This window comes from Taudactylus pleione, unplaced genomic scaffold (genome assembly GCF_031769625.1).
Source record: "Taudactylus pleione unplaced genomic scaffold, aTauple2 ptg000575l, whole genome shotgun sequence".
NCBI classification, from domain to species: Eukaryota; Metazoa; Chordata; class Amphibia; order Anura; family Myobatrachidae; genus Taudactylus; species Taudactylus pleione.
In genome coordinates this window covers 569,402-585,397 of record NW_028284977.1, presented here as the reverse complement: position 1 = coordinate 585,397, position 15,996 = coordinate 569,402, and the positions used below count along the sequence as shown (strand labels likewise).

At 42.9% G+C, this 15,996-nt stretch overlaps 1 protein-coding gene across 1 annotated transcript in view; it reads right to left on the bottom strand.

Annotated features, from left to right (window-relative positions):
* Nucleotides 1-268: 268 nt before the first annotated feature.
* The window catches only part of LOC148481523 (vomeronasal type-2 receptor 26-like), a 48,170-nt gene continuing 32,442 nt past the window's right edge, over nt 269-15,996 (bottom strand). Inside the window, exons 6-7 of the mRNA XM_088453280.1 lie at nt 3,123-3,246; nt 269-1,176 (exon numbers count right to left, since the gene is read on the bottom strand). Of these exons, the coding sequence (XP_088309406.1) occupies nt 269-1,176; nt 3,123-3,246 (1,032 nt within the window). The remainder of the gene's footprint in view (nt 1,177-3,122; nt 3,247-15,996) is intronic.

Sequence of the window (15,996 nt, the reverse complement as noted above, 5' to 3'; positions counted from 1 at the left end):
CGCAAATGCATCCGATTTTGTGATAAGTACATAAATCATTATGACACAAAGAATAACATAGAATAGGAGACTACAGTAGTTGTGTAACTCTGCGAGAAGTAGAATTGTAGGTATGTCATGCCCAATGTATTGGTCATGTAACTTTATTCCCTTAGGTGCATCTATACCTATTTACATAAATAATTTTACAATGCAGATAAGTTTAATGAAACAAAGGTCGGAGAGCACAAAAGTTATTGTATTGCATAATAGTTTAGTATCTGATGTTTTATACATTGTTGTTTTCCAGGATTATTTTCCTGGAGTTAAGTTCAGGTCTTATTATCAGAATATACATCTTTGGGAAAAATATACAGCCCAGAACTCCAGCACATGAGGACAATATGGCGAATATCTCCACAGCCACTGTGTCCTTTCCTTTGGTACTCAGATAGGCCGGGATCATTGCAATCCAGACACTGCAGAACACCAACATGCTGAAGGTAATGTACTTGGCCTCATTAAAACTGTCCGGTAATGTCCTCACCATGAAAGCCAGAACAAAGCTCACAGCCGCCAGGATCCCCATGTAACCCAACACAGAGTAAAACCCAATCACCGACCCTTCATTACACTGAATGATGATCATTCCCTGATAGGAGTGGTGGTCATACTCCTGGTAGGGAGGAGAAACAGACAGCCAGATACCACAGATCAGAGCTTGGACAGAGGAGCACACAATCACTACACAATTAGACACTTTGAGTGTGACCCACTTCCTCCAGGGACTGCCAGGTATGGTGGCTTTGAAAGCAATGCAGACAGTGACCGTCTTGGCCAGTACAGAAGAGACAGCTGTGGAGAAGAAGATCCCGAATGACGTCTGTCTCAGCCTGCAGGTTATATCCACTGGCCGACCGAGGAACAAGAACACAGAGAGGAAGCTCAGCAAGATGGAGACCAGGAGAATGAAGCTTACAGCCCGATTATTGGCTTTCACAATGGGAGTGTCCCAGTAATAAATAAAGTTCCCTAATATAAATAATGTTATGGTAGAAAAAGATGAAGCTGTTACTGCAGAAATAAGCACCACAATGTCCTTCTCATATGACAGAAAGTCGTACGATTTTGGAATACAGCTCACTTTTCTCTCATCTGGCCATTCTTCATCAGGACATCTATGGCAGCTCTCACTGTCTGTAATTGAATATAAAATAACACATACTATTATTATTATCAGTTATTTATATAGCGCACACATATTCCACAGCGCTTTTCATAGAATATTCGGCCATTCACAGCCATCCCTGCCCCAGAGGAGCTTACAATCTATATTCCCTAACACATGCACATACACACTAGGGGTAATTTTGTTAGCAGCCAATCAACCTACCAGTATATATTTGGAGTGTGGGAGGAAACCAGAGTACCCAGAGGAAACCCACGCAAGCACAGGGAGAATATACAAACTCCACACAGTTAGGGCCGTAGTGGGTATCGAACCAACGACCTCAGTGCTGTGAGGCGGTAACACTAACCACTACACCATCTGTGCTACTGTTTGCTCAGTATTTCTGTTTATAATAAAACAATTCAACAACATAATACTTCAATATAAATCTACAAAAATAATCTTTCATTCATTTTCTCAGAAATGGGAATTTCAGACGTATTTCAACCTATAAATATTTTGTGGGGTAGGTGCACTATTGATTGGTATTAGACTATAAGTAATATAGATGTAATACCTGTATCTCTCAGATGGGATGTAGTTAGATTACCGCCGGCCGGAATGCCAGCCGTCAGAATCATGACAATGAAAGCCCGACCTGGGACTAAAGATAGGCATCTAAGTCCCTACACCTATCTTTGGCCCACACCGAAATCCTGACAGCCAGCATCCTGAATGAAGGTAAGCCAGGCTTTCTAGCTGTTACCCGTGCAGAGGGGGAGGGGGGGGGCATAGGTTTAGGCACCTCTGTGAGACTTAGGGTTAGGCACTCCTCGGGGAGGGTTAGAGTTAAGCTAGTTTAAACAGGGGGTTAGGGATATGCACCACTGGGGGAGGTTAGGGTTAGGCACCCCCGGGAGGTTTATGTTTAAGGTGCAGGAAGGGGGAGGTTAGGGTTAGGCACCACCGGGGAGGTAAGGGTTAGGCACCACTGGAAAGGTTAGGGTTAGGCATCACCGGGGGAGGTTAGGGTTAGGCACCACCGGAGAGGTTAGGGTTTGGCACCACCAGGGAGGTTAGGGTTAGGCACCATTGGGGGTAGGTTAGGATTAGGCAACCCTAAGAGAGGGTTAGGGGGGGACAGGGAAGTGTTAGGGCACTTACGAACCCCTGCTGGGATGTAGACCGTTTAGGCTTCCGGCGTTGGTATTTCATCTGGCGATTAATGAGCCACCGGCATTACATACTGATTCCTCTCAGATGGGTAGAATGTGTCACTGCTGACTTGTAACAAGCAGTGGTCACTAATTGTAAACACTTCCAGCATTACCACAATATGTATTTAGTAGTTGCATTGTAGTAAATCATTAGCAGTGTCCTCATTATTACACTAGTGTGAGGACACAATTTTATTTTTCACTCGGGGGCCTATTCATTATCCGGGTCCATATAGCTGTTGATGATTAAGTATCCAACACGCCACGGGGGACACTTATCCGAAAATCATTTGTCCCCGCGATTAGTATCACTGCTACAGAAGCATTACTTACCTGTCCCAATTGCCAGCCTCTGCCCATGCATGACCTGAGGTCATACATGCACAAAGTCGCTGGGGAGGCAGTGAGGCGGCGGTGGACAGATCTGCTCGGATCACTTTTCACATCCCCGGAACTCCTTGCCAAAGGAAGGAGCGAGGCTACGAGAGCAAATGCCATTTGAAGATGGTGTTCGCAATAATGAATGGCCTGTTACCTTATATATGCGGAAAATAGCGTTTGCGCAGGGATAACATCCATTTTAGTGTTGATGAATAGGCCCCTTAATGAACTGGTTACATAAATATTATTGTTGTATTTTATTTGTCTATTAATTTAATTCTATTATGTATACTATCCTGACCACATAACCCATAATAATTCTATCCTCAATTACTCTCATATGATGATTCTTCCTGTGTGTGACACATCCCTACCTGTAACATTGGACATTTCCCCCTCAGCACACGGCACACAGTCATAGCAGCAGACATGGAATCCTCCATTAGAAGCTTTTCTGTAGCCAGGAGAACATCTGTCATTGCATCGGGATCTGGGGATCTTATACAGAGAGTAAAATGTAAAGTGTGAATCTGTTTTTTTTTATATATATTACTTTTTTGAATAATTATTTTTTTACTTGGGATAAGCTCTAAACCTGGTTACATTTATATGTGTTAATTATAATTATTATTATTTAATTTTTTTTATTATTATTATTAGTATTATTATTATTATTATTATTATTATTATTATAATTATCACTAATAATAATAAAATAATAATAATAATAATAATAACAATAATTACTTATAAAACACCAGCAGATTCCATTGTGCCTTATAATTGGGAATAAGGCACTAATAAATTAAGTCTGGCTATTATCAGAGAGTGAAAAACAAATACAAGGTAACCTATGTATATATCAGGCGCAAACTGAACACAATTAAAATTATGGTTAATTAATAGCTGTAATACAGCTACCACTTAAAGTGCTGGGAAGTCTTCTATAGCTATATAAAACTAGTAAAATACAGAACAAGGGAGCGCATATAGAATAAAAAAAAATTGTTTAATATAACATGAAAAAATCACTAATAAACGTATTTGTTTCTTCCACCATCCATCCAGCCTCCAGTATTTCTGTTCTACCACAACACATCCACCACAACACACAGCCATCTGCTCCCCTCAACCTCCCCCCATTTTTTTCCCTCCTCCCTATCCCCACCAATACACAAACACACAACCAAGGAGCGCACATACCCTACAATCTTACCATAATTAGTAGACTAGCTTACAGTATGTGACTACAGGTTGTGTCTCCCATATTCAAAATGCTTGGGACCAGGGGTATTTTGGATAATGGATGTTTCTGTATTTTGGAATATTCACATACCATAATGAGATCTTAGAAATAGGACCCCAGTTTATACACAGAATGCATATATGTTTTATATACACCTTATACACACAGCCTGCAGGTCATTATATACACCTAATACACAAAGCCTGCAGATCATTATATACACCTTATACACACAGCCTGCAGCTTATTCTATACACCTTATACACACACAGCCTGCATGTCATTATATACCTTATACATACACAGCCTGCAGCTCATTCTATACACCTTATACACACACAGCCTGCAGGTCATTCTATACACCTTATACACACACACAGCCTGAAGCTCATTCTATACACCTTATACACACACAGCCTGCAGGTCATTCTATACACCTTATACACACAGCCTGCAGGTCATTATATACACCTTATACACACAGCCTGCAGATCATTATATACACCTTATACATAAACAGCATGCAGCTCATTCTATACACCTTATACACACACACAGCCTGCAGCTCATTCTATACACCTTATACACACAGCCTGCAGCTCATTCTATACACCTTATACACACACACAGCCTGCAGCTCATTCTATACACCTTATACACACAGCCTGCAGCTCATTCTATACATCTTATACACACACAGCCTGCAGCTCATTCTATACACCTTATACACACAGCCTGCAGCTCATTCTATACACCTTATACACACACAGCCTGCAGCTCATTCTATACACCTTATACACACACACATCCTGCAGCTCATTCTATACACCTTATACACACAGCCTGCAGCTCATTCTAAACACCTTATACACCCACAGCCTGCAGCTCATTCAATACACCTTATACACACATACAGCCTGCAGCTCATTCTATACACCTTATACACACACAGCCTGCAGCTCATTCTATACACCTTATACACACACAGCCTGCAGCTCATTCTATACACCTTATACACACACAGCCTGCAGGTCATTCTATACACCTTATACACACACACAGCCTGCAGCTCATTATATACACCTTATACACACACAGCCTGCAGCTCATTATATACACCTTATACACACACAGCCTGCAGCTCATTCTATACACCTTATACACACACACAGCCTGCAGCTCATTCTATACACCTAATACACACACAGCCTGCAGTTCATTATATACACCTTATACACACACACAGCCTGCAGCTCATTCTATACACCTTATACACACACAGCCTGCAGCTCATTATATACACCTTATACACACACACAGCCTGCAGCTCATTCTATACACCTTATACACACACAGCCTGCAGCTCATTCTATACACCTTATACACACACAGCCTGCAGGTCATTCTATACACCTTATACACACACACAGCCTGCAGCTCATTATATACACCTTATACACACACAGCCTGCAGCTAATTCTATACACCTTATACACACACACAGCCTGCAGCTCATTCTATACACCTTATACACACAGCCTGCAGCTCATTATATACACCTTATACACACACAGCCTGCAGCTCATTCTATACACCTTATACACACACAGCCTGCAGCTCATTATATACACCTTATACACACACAGCCTGCAGTTCATTATATACACCTTATACACACACACAGCCTGCAGCTCATTCTATACACCTTATACACACACAGCCTGCAGCTCATTCTATACACCTTATACACACACAGCCTGCAGCTCATTCTATACACCTTATACACACAGCCTGCAGCTCATTCTATACATCTTATACACACACAGCCTGCAGCTCATTCTATACACCTTATACACACAGCCTGCAGCTCATTCTATACACCTTATACACACACAGCCTGCAGCTCATTCTATACACCTTATACACACACACATCCTGCAGCTCATTCTATACACCTTATACACACAGCCTGCAGCTCATTCTAAACACCTTATACACCCACAGCCTGCAGCTCATTCAATACACCTTATACACACATACAGCCTGCAGCTCATTCTATACACCTTATACACACACAGCCTGCAGCTCATTCTATACACCTTATACACACACAGCCTGCAGCTCATTCTATACACCTTATACACACACAGCCTGCAGGTCATTCTATACACCTTATACACACACACAGCCTGCAGCTCATTATATACACCTTATACACACACAGCCTGCAGCTCATTATATACACCTTATACACACACAGCCTGCAGCTCATTCTATACACCTTATAAACACAGCCTGCAGCTCATTCTATACACCTTATACACACTGCCTGCAGCTCATTATATACACCTTATGCACACACAGCCTGCAGCTCATTCTATCCACCTTATACACACAGCCTGCAGCTCATTATATACACCTTATACACACAGCCTGCAGCTCATTCTATACACCTTATACACACAGCCTGCAGCTCATTCTATACACCTTACACACAGCCTGCAGGTCATTATATACACCTTATACACACAGCCTGCAGCTCATTCTATACACCTTATACACACACAGCCTGCAGTTCATTATATACACCTTATACAAACAGCCTGCAGCTCATTCTATACACCTTATACACACAGCCAGCAGCTCAATAAATACACCTTATACACACAGCCTGCAGATCATTCTATACACCGTATACACACACACAGCCTGCAGCTCATTCTATACACCTTACACACAGCCTGCAGGTCATTCTATACACCTTATACACACACAGCCTGCAGGTCATTCTATACACCTTATACACACAGCCTGCAGGTCATTATATACACCTTATACACACACAGCCTGCAGGTCATTCTATACACCTTATACACACAGCCTGCAGGTCATTATATACACATTATACCCACAGCCTGCAGCTCATTCTATACACCTTATACAAACACAGCCTGCACGTCATTCTATACACCTTATACACACACAGCCTGCAGGTCTTTATATACACCTTATACACACACAGCCTGCAGCTCATTCTATACACCTTACACACAGCCTGCAGGTCATTATATACACCTTATACACACACAGCCTGCAGGTCATTCTATACACCTTATACACACAGCCTGCAGGTCATTATATACACCTTATACACACACAGCCTGCAGGTCATTCTATACACCTTATACACACAGCCTGCAGGTCATTATATACACCTTATACCCACAGCCTGCAGCTCATTCTATACACCTTATACACACACAGCCTGCACGTCATTCTATACACCTTATACACACACAGCCTGCAGGTCATTATATACACCTTATACACACACAGCCTGCAGCTCATTCTATACACCTTATACATACACAGCCTGCAGGTCATTATATACACCTTATACACACACAGCCTGCAGGTCATTTTATACACCTTATACACACAGCCTGCAGCTCATTATATACACCTTATACACACACAGCCTGCAGCTCATTATCTACACCTTATACACACACAGCCTGCAGCTCATTATATACACCTTATACACACAGCCTGCAGCTCATTATATACACCTTATACACACACAGCATGCAGCTCATTATATACACCTTATACACACACACAGCCTGCAGCTCATTCTATACACCTTAGACACACACAGCCTGCAGCTCATTCTATACACATTATATGCACACAGCCTGCAAGTCATTCTATACACATTATACGCACACAGCCTGCAGCTCATTCTATACACCTTATACACACACAGCCTGCAGCTCATTCTATACACCTTATACCCACAGGGCCTGATTCAGAGCCGCTCGTAAGCGGCCGCTCGCTCACTCCGAGCGATGTTCACACATCTGCGCATGTGTATGGGTTGTAATTAGGGATGTGCAGGCTCGGATAGGTTCGAGCTTGCATGCTGAGTTCGGATTTTTCCCTCCAAAAAAACGGAACTCAGAAAGAGGCAAGACGTCATCTTGCATGGACAAACATCATCAATCCTGGCCAAAAATTCAGGAATGATGATGTTTGTCCATGCAAGATGACAGTTCCATTTTTTTGGAGGGAAAAATGCGAACTCAGCGAGCAAACTCGAACCTATCCGAGCCTGCACATCCCTAGTTGTAATACGCATGCGCGACCAGTCAGTGCGGTCAGAAATCGTGTGCTCGCAAAATAGCGAATGCCTGCTAATTTGAGTGACAGGATGAGGCGTTTATGGGTGGTAACAGGGGAAGGTGCTTGAAAACGGGGAGTGGAGATCAGAATGCAGGCATGCCAAATGGTCAAAACGGGCATTTTAAGGGTGTGCATAATTAACAAAGAAGCGTCATTGACCACGTCACTTGGTTGTCTTTTAGTCTGAACTGCTCGCATGTTTGCGGTAGGAAAATGCTACCACAAGAATAGCGAGCAGTTCAGACGCCGTTCGATGTACTCGATTAATCTAATAAATAGCGGAGATGATGTATGGTGCGAGCGGCCGGGGGGCGTTTTTTCCAAAATAGCGACCGCATGTTTTGTTCGCTCATTCAGATATAGAGGTGTCAACAGACCGCAAAGAGCGAGCGCTTAATTTAAATATCCGGCCCTTTTATCAGAACGACCGTCCGCAAATAGCATCGGCTCTGAATGAGGTCCACAGTCCTCAGATCATTCTATACACCTTATACACACACAGCCTGCAGCTCATTATTTAAACCTTATACACACACAGCCTGCAGCTCAATATATACACCTTATACTCAAAGCCTGCAGCTCATTCTATACACCTTATACACACAGCCTACAGGTCATTATATACACCTTATACACACAGCCTGCAGGTCATTATATACACCTTATACACACACAGCTTGCAGGTCATTCTATACACTTTATACACACAGGGTCTGATTCAGACCCGGACGCTATTTGCGCTCGCTCGTTCAGAAATAGGGGCTGGCTATTTAAATAAACCATTCGCTCTTTGCGGTCTGTTCACGCCTCTATGTCTGAACGAGCGAACAAAACATGCGGTCGTTTTTTTTAAAAAATACGCCCCCTGGTCGCTCGCATCATACGTCATGTCCACTATTTATTAGATTAATCGAGTACATCGAACAGTGTATGAACTGCTCGCTATTCTTGTGGTTGGATTTTCCTACCGCAATCATGCGAGCAGTTCTGACTACAAAACACCCCACTGACGTGGTCGATGACGCTGCTTTGTTAATTATGCACACCCTTAAAACACCCGTTTTGACCTTTAAGCACGCCTGCGTTCTGATTTCCACTCCCCGTTTTCAAACACCTTCCCATGTTACCACCCACATACGCCTCATCCTGTCACTCAAATTAGCAGGCATTCGCTATATTGCGAGCACACGATTTTTGGTGCGCAGATGTGCGACCATCGCTCAGAACGAACGAGCGGCCGCTTACGAGCTGCTCAGAATGAAGCCCACAGCCTGCAGCTCATTCTATACACCTTATACACACAGCCTGCTGGTAATTTTTATACAATATTTCTAATAATTTTGTATATTAAACAAAGTTTGTGAACAAAGAAACATCAGAAAGCAATGATGTCACTATCTCAGTCGCGCTCAGAAAATTCTGTATTTTGGCATATTTGGATATGGGAGACACAATCTGTATTACCATAAGACCTGATTTATATACAGTATGTCTGTATACTGCCATTAAATTATTAGTAAACATTTGACACCACATTGATCAGACAGTGATGCTGCATACACACGTAACGATTTTGTTAGTGAACGATTTTCATGCAATTTTTCCTTTGAAAAAGTGAACGATTTTTTTAATGATTTTTTCAATGATGAACAAAAAATGTACCTTCCCTTAATGAAAATAGTTAAGTTGGTCAGTCAGAAATTGACGATGAACTACCAACTACAAACTACAAACGGGAACGCGCATGAATGATTATCGTTCATTGTTATAACTCAGAAAATCAACGATTTTTTGAACGATAACGACGCTGTTATCGTTAAATCGTTCAAAGCATTGTTACGTGTGCATGCACCTTTAGTAGTTATTTATATCATACTGTATATTTGTCACTGTTCATGGTGAGCTTTCATCCAGATTAATAACAGACAATAAAAGGTTTGGAAAAAAATAAAATAGAGTTTTCACATTTGTTTATTATATTGTATATTTTTATATAATAACACTTTTCATAACATTTTATTTTGGTGTCTAAATTGGGAGAATACATAATCATAGAATATTTCTTCATTAAGGTCCGATGTTCACCCTCATCTACAGGCTTCTAATGCCTCCAACAGTCTGGGGCAGCTCTCCATGGAATCGGTATGGTTCGATTCCCAGCAGCGCCTGGCCGACAAAAGCAGAGTTCCCGGTACCGGAAGCCTGACAGCGCTGGAAATCCCGATCGTCGCTAAGGTAAGTAGAAACTAACCTAACCCCCTAACCCTCCTTAGGGGTGCCTCCCCCCAAGTGCCTAACCCTTATCCCCCCTGTAAGTGCCTAACCCCCCCTTCCCCACTGCCTAAACCTAAGTCCCCCAGGGGGTGCCTAACCCTAAGTCCCCCATGGGGGTGCCTAACCCTAACCCTCCCTCCCCTAGCCTAACCCTAACCTTCCCAGGGGGTTGCCTAACCCTAAGTCCCCCCCCGGGTGCCCTAAACCTAACCCTCCCCCCCCCCGTGGCTGTCCGCTCGCATCGGGGAAATGACACCAGTCATTTATCCCACACTGGGATAAAGCAGTCGGGAAGCCGGCTGTCGGTATTCCGGCGGCCGGCTTCCCGATTGTATACCCTCTCCATACTGCTGAAGGCATTGATTTTTCATTCAACAGTGTGTTGTCCACATTTTTACACAGGTCGGAAAAGTGTAAATGGATCATATCAAACATCAGGACACCCACTGGTTTATAATGTACAACATCAACCAAAACATGTAATTCTTATTATAAAACTTAGTTATACATCATACTACCTGTAAATTTTTAACAATTCTTTGAAGTGAAATTTTAGACTGAGACACTCAGAATTGGTGTAAATATTTTTGATTTATTTTTTTTTTTCATTCACTTTCAGTCCAGGATTCTAATATATTTCATCATTTTCACAACTCTTTTTCTCCCACTTGGCTGAGATTTCCAGTTGACTGACAAGAACAGGACTATTGATACCAGACAATACAGGCAGACCATCCCCTCCAGTCATGTCCTGTATAAAGCTTGACAGCAGGTGATGGGGCTTCATGTATTATCCTATGTGATGGACAAGAACAGGACTACTAATGCTATGAAATACACACAGACCATCCACTCCAGTCTTGCCCTGTATAACTCATGACAGCAAGTGATGGGGCTTCATGTATTATCCTGTGTGATGGACAATAACAGGACTATTGATACCAGACAATACAGGCAGACCATCCCCTCCAGTCATGCCCTGTATAACACATGACAGCGGGTGATGGGGCTTCATGTATTATCCTGTGTGATAGACAAGAACAGGACTATTGATGACAGGCAATACAGGCAGACCACCCCCTCCAGTCATGCCCTGTATAACACATGACAGCGGGTGATGGGGCTTCATGTATTATCCTGTGTGATAGACAAGAACAGGACTATTGATGCCAGGAAATACAGGCAGACCACCCCCTCCAGTCATGCCCTGTATAACACATGACAGCAGGTGATGGGGCTTCATGTATTATCCTGTGTGATGGACAAGAACAGGACTATTGATGACAGACAATACAGGCAGACCACCCCCTCCAGTCATGCCCTGTATAACTCATGACAGCATGTAGTAGGGCCTACAAAATGTCATTGTACCCACTGTCCACTTATCCACATATATGTGGTCAAGTGGTAATGGACAAACAAAAGATTACATGATTGTGACAGCTCACTAGGAGGGTGAATCACCTTCAACAGTATCAGCAGTTGGTAGCACAGTTCATTCCTAGGAAGGCTACTCCCTGTATCACCAGCTTCACTAGGAGACATACTTGGGTCAACCTGTTAGAAAAATTTAGTGATGTAATATAAAAATGGCTTACCTTGCTTGGACTCTCCCCAGGATTTGTAATTTCTGATAACACCACAAATATTGTGAGAGCATTACAGATAGGTAAATTCAAACACATTCCATGTTATGCTCACACAATCAACTTGGTGGTGCAGAATTTTTTTTTTTTTTAAAAGGTGACTTGCAGGAGATAATGTCTGTGGCCTGAAAACTTTTTCGCCATTTAGCAACTGCGTGTAGAAGTTTGCAGCGGCTACAAGACAAGTAAAATTTTCCCTGCCACCAATTGAAGCAAAAGGTAGTAACAAGGTAGAATTCCAACCTTTATATGCTTTAGCAATTGGAGGAACAGCAACAAGCCATTCAAACCTACAGAACAAATCATGACATAGGGAGAGGAAGGGGAATGTACCGTAATACAATGCAGTGGAGAATACTTTCCATGTTGTGCAAAGTGATGAAACCATTTGAAGAGTCACCTATGAAATTAGTTCAGACATTGTCAGATTGAGTCAAGTGATTTCCCCTAATTAGACTTTAGGAAAAGTTGCATGAGAAACTGAAGGAGGAGATGTTGGACTTTTAGATCAAGTCATTTATTCACTTCTCCAGAATTCAAGGGTCATCAGCATCTTAAAATTGGATCACTGCATTTTGGCAATCATGCTTGATCCCAGGTTTAAGTCATACATTATGTCTTTCTTTCCAACTGATACAGATCTTAAGAGATGCAAAGAGCTCCTGGTGAGCAAGTTGTTATCTCAAGTGGCAGATGACACAATTATATATCCTCTTTTTCTGGCAACTATGGCTGCCAGCAAATATAACTGAGCTTTCCCATGAGACCCAATGGTGATGCGCATTAGTCAAAACAAAAGTCTAAAAAAATTGCCAAAAAATAGTGACACCTCTATTGTAATGCAATCTGATATGGTCACCATTCATAGAATGGTGGAGGATTGTTTTAATGACAGTGTACAATAGGCATTTCAGGCAGTCCCTTTGACTATTGGGAGGGAAAAAAGGCAATTTGGAGGCCCTTGCATAAACTGGCTTTATTTTACTTAAGCTGTCGACCCTCCAGTGTGTACTATGAAAGAGTTTTCAGCACAGCTTGGATCCTGTCAGTGATCTGCATAGGAGGTTACTTCCTCAACATGTGGAAAAGATGATGTTCATCAAAATGGACTATAAATTCCAAGAGGAAGACCTCTACCACCAATTACATCAAAGTACAGAGACTTCTGTAATGGTGGATTTTCGCAGAGATAAATTAATATTGTGTAAAGATGATGTAATCACTGATGAGGGTGAGGATGAAAATGATGATGACATCTTGCCACTCTAGAGATCATTGACAGCACTGTTAGCTTAGCTGCTTTAAACCCATCATTAACAAAAACACTGTTAGCTGCCATATGCCCATTGGTAGCTTGTTTTGTGGGGGCCCAAATAAACTAATTACTTCAGCCACATAATTGGTAGTCCCTGTTACTGAAGTGATTGTTTTTTTTTAAACTGCGCATGTCCTTTTTAATATACAACATAAGGGTGGGTGGGATGGCTCAAGGACAATTCCATCTTGCACCTCTTTTCTTTACATTATGCACTGTTTGAGGCATTGTGACTATCTTTTTGCAAAAAATGTAATAAACTTACAGAGATCTCAGAGATCCGAACCCACACGAATTTCAGGGATCCGGGGCGATCCGAGCAATGCTCGGATCTCCCTGCCTGCCCCGGACCCCTCACCCGAGCAAAACCTTGTGACCCCGTTGTCGGGTCACAAGGTTTTGTATTGTGCAGGCTTAACGCTGATTGGCTGATAGAGCCATCTGTCACGGCTCTCAGCCAATCAGCGATTAGCCCTTTGAAAATGAACACTGAAGAAGAAGATGGCGCCCGCTATCCCCCGCCGCCTTACACTGCCGCACCCCCCCCACTGCTGACAAAACCGGCACCCCCACTGGCAGCACCCCCCACTGCCGACACCACTGCTGCTGACACTGCTGACACCCCTGCACTGCTGCCCCACATACTGAGGACACCGTTTGCAACCCCCACACTGCCAACACTCCCACACTGAGGACACCACCAGCACCCCTGCACTGCCGACACTGTCAGCACACATGCTCTGCTGACACCGCCGGCACTCTGCATTGAGAACACCCCTGCACTGCCAACACAGTCAGGAAACCTGCACTGAGGACACCACTGGCACCCCACTCTGCCAACACCGCTGGTACCATTCACTGAGAACACTGCCAGCACCACAGCACTGCAACTCCATGTACTGAGGACACCGCAAGCAACCCTCACTCTGCTGACACTGCTGTCACAGTAAGTGCACTATTGGTGTATCCAACCCACACTGTATTCATGTTGGAAATTAGAAGCTGAACTGCCACATGTTAGTGCCGCCCAATGTGTCACTTAGCTTAGTCAGCCAGCTAGCTGGATGCAACCTTTTGGCCTTAACTAGATGAAGCAAATAGTATTCTGAGGTGGTCAAAATTGATATGAAATTACTGGAAATAAATGTTATTGAGGTTAATTATTCTGTAGGAACAAAAACAGGCCCAAATTATGTGATCTTAGATGTTTTATGATTTTTTAAGAAAAATCCAGATCCAAAACCAAAACACAAAAGGTGAGGTTTTGGCAAAACCAATTCAGATCCAAAACCAAAACACGGGGGTCGGCGCACATCTCTACTGGCTGTATTGCTGTATTACATCCTTCATGCAACTTGACTGCTGGGTTGTTTATGCGGTGGCCTAACAATCTCCTACATACCAACCTGTACAATGCCTGATGATTACATTGGTGTTTCATCTGAGTTGTCTTCTCTGATAACGTGGACTGGCACATACATGTAATTTCATTATTTATACCAATCTCATGAGATACTTCACCTGATAAGTTATCACAACTTGGGTACACACTGATAGATATATCGGCCGTTCCATGGAACACCCGATATATCTATAGTACATCGGTCGGTGTGTACACCCGATATGTCTGTGAATGACATTGTTCACAGACATATTGGATTGGTTCTGCAGCACAGCAGATGGCTGATATATCTGAAAGATAATATTCTGGTAAGCACGGGTGATCCGCCGATGCAGGGACCCACCAATGAGCGACAGCTCAATTAGACGGGAAAATTTAAATGGTGCCGACGACTGGTAAGTTAGTATGCATTTATCAATCGTCAGGCCAGTCAATTAGTGTGTACCCAGCTTTAGAGCTTAATCCCTGGGAACAGCAAGTTCTGGTGAACACAGGGCATGCTATGGGAACTATAATTGCTGTAGGTGAAATACTCATCAATACTGGGGCTCATAGCTGTACAGTATCGTACGCAAATGTTTTTTTTTTACAACTGAATATGATTGGTCTCATATGAACATGTTGATCTATTTAGCAAAAACTTGCTGCATACTAATTGTATAGATTTATTTTAGTGCCCCAGAGAGTTTCTTATTTTTATTTTATCTCTTCCTTTTTTTTATAAAAAAATAGATTAATTATCAATGGTGTTGATTAATTTCTGTTCACATCCTTAATTATTATAAAGTTAGTATCGTGCACTGGCGTCTCAAGGGGGGGGCGTGGGGTGCGGGCCGCACCGGGTGACACCATCCAAGCTGCTCTGCTATTTTGGTGTCACCCCCTCCGAGCTGCCACACTGCAGTGAGAGGCTGTTGGCTGTCCAGCAGTTGCTGCGCTGGGCAGGGCTAACTCAGCGGGGCAGCACAGCAATTACTGGGCAGCCCCTAGCCTCTCCCAGGGTTGTCTTAACAGCAGTGTGGGCCCTGGGCAAAGCAATGCACTGGGGCCCCTACCAACACATTCACAGGAAAAAATGTAAATGGTCAGTAAAATTAAACCCTCCTGCATGCCCATCAGACCTCCCACACATGCAGAGAGGCTGGTCTGAAGCCGGCGGATGAAGTGAAACTGGGACTGAGGT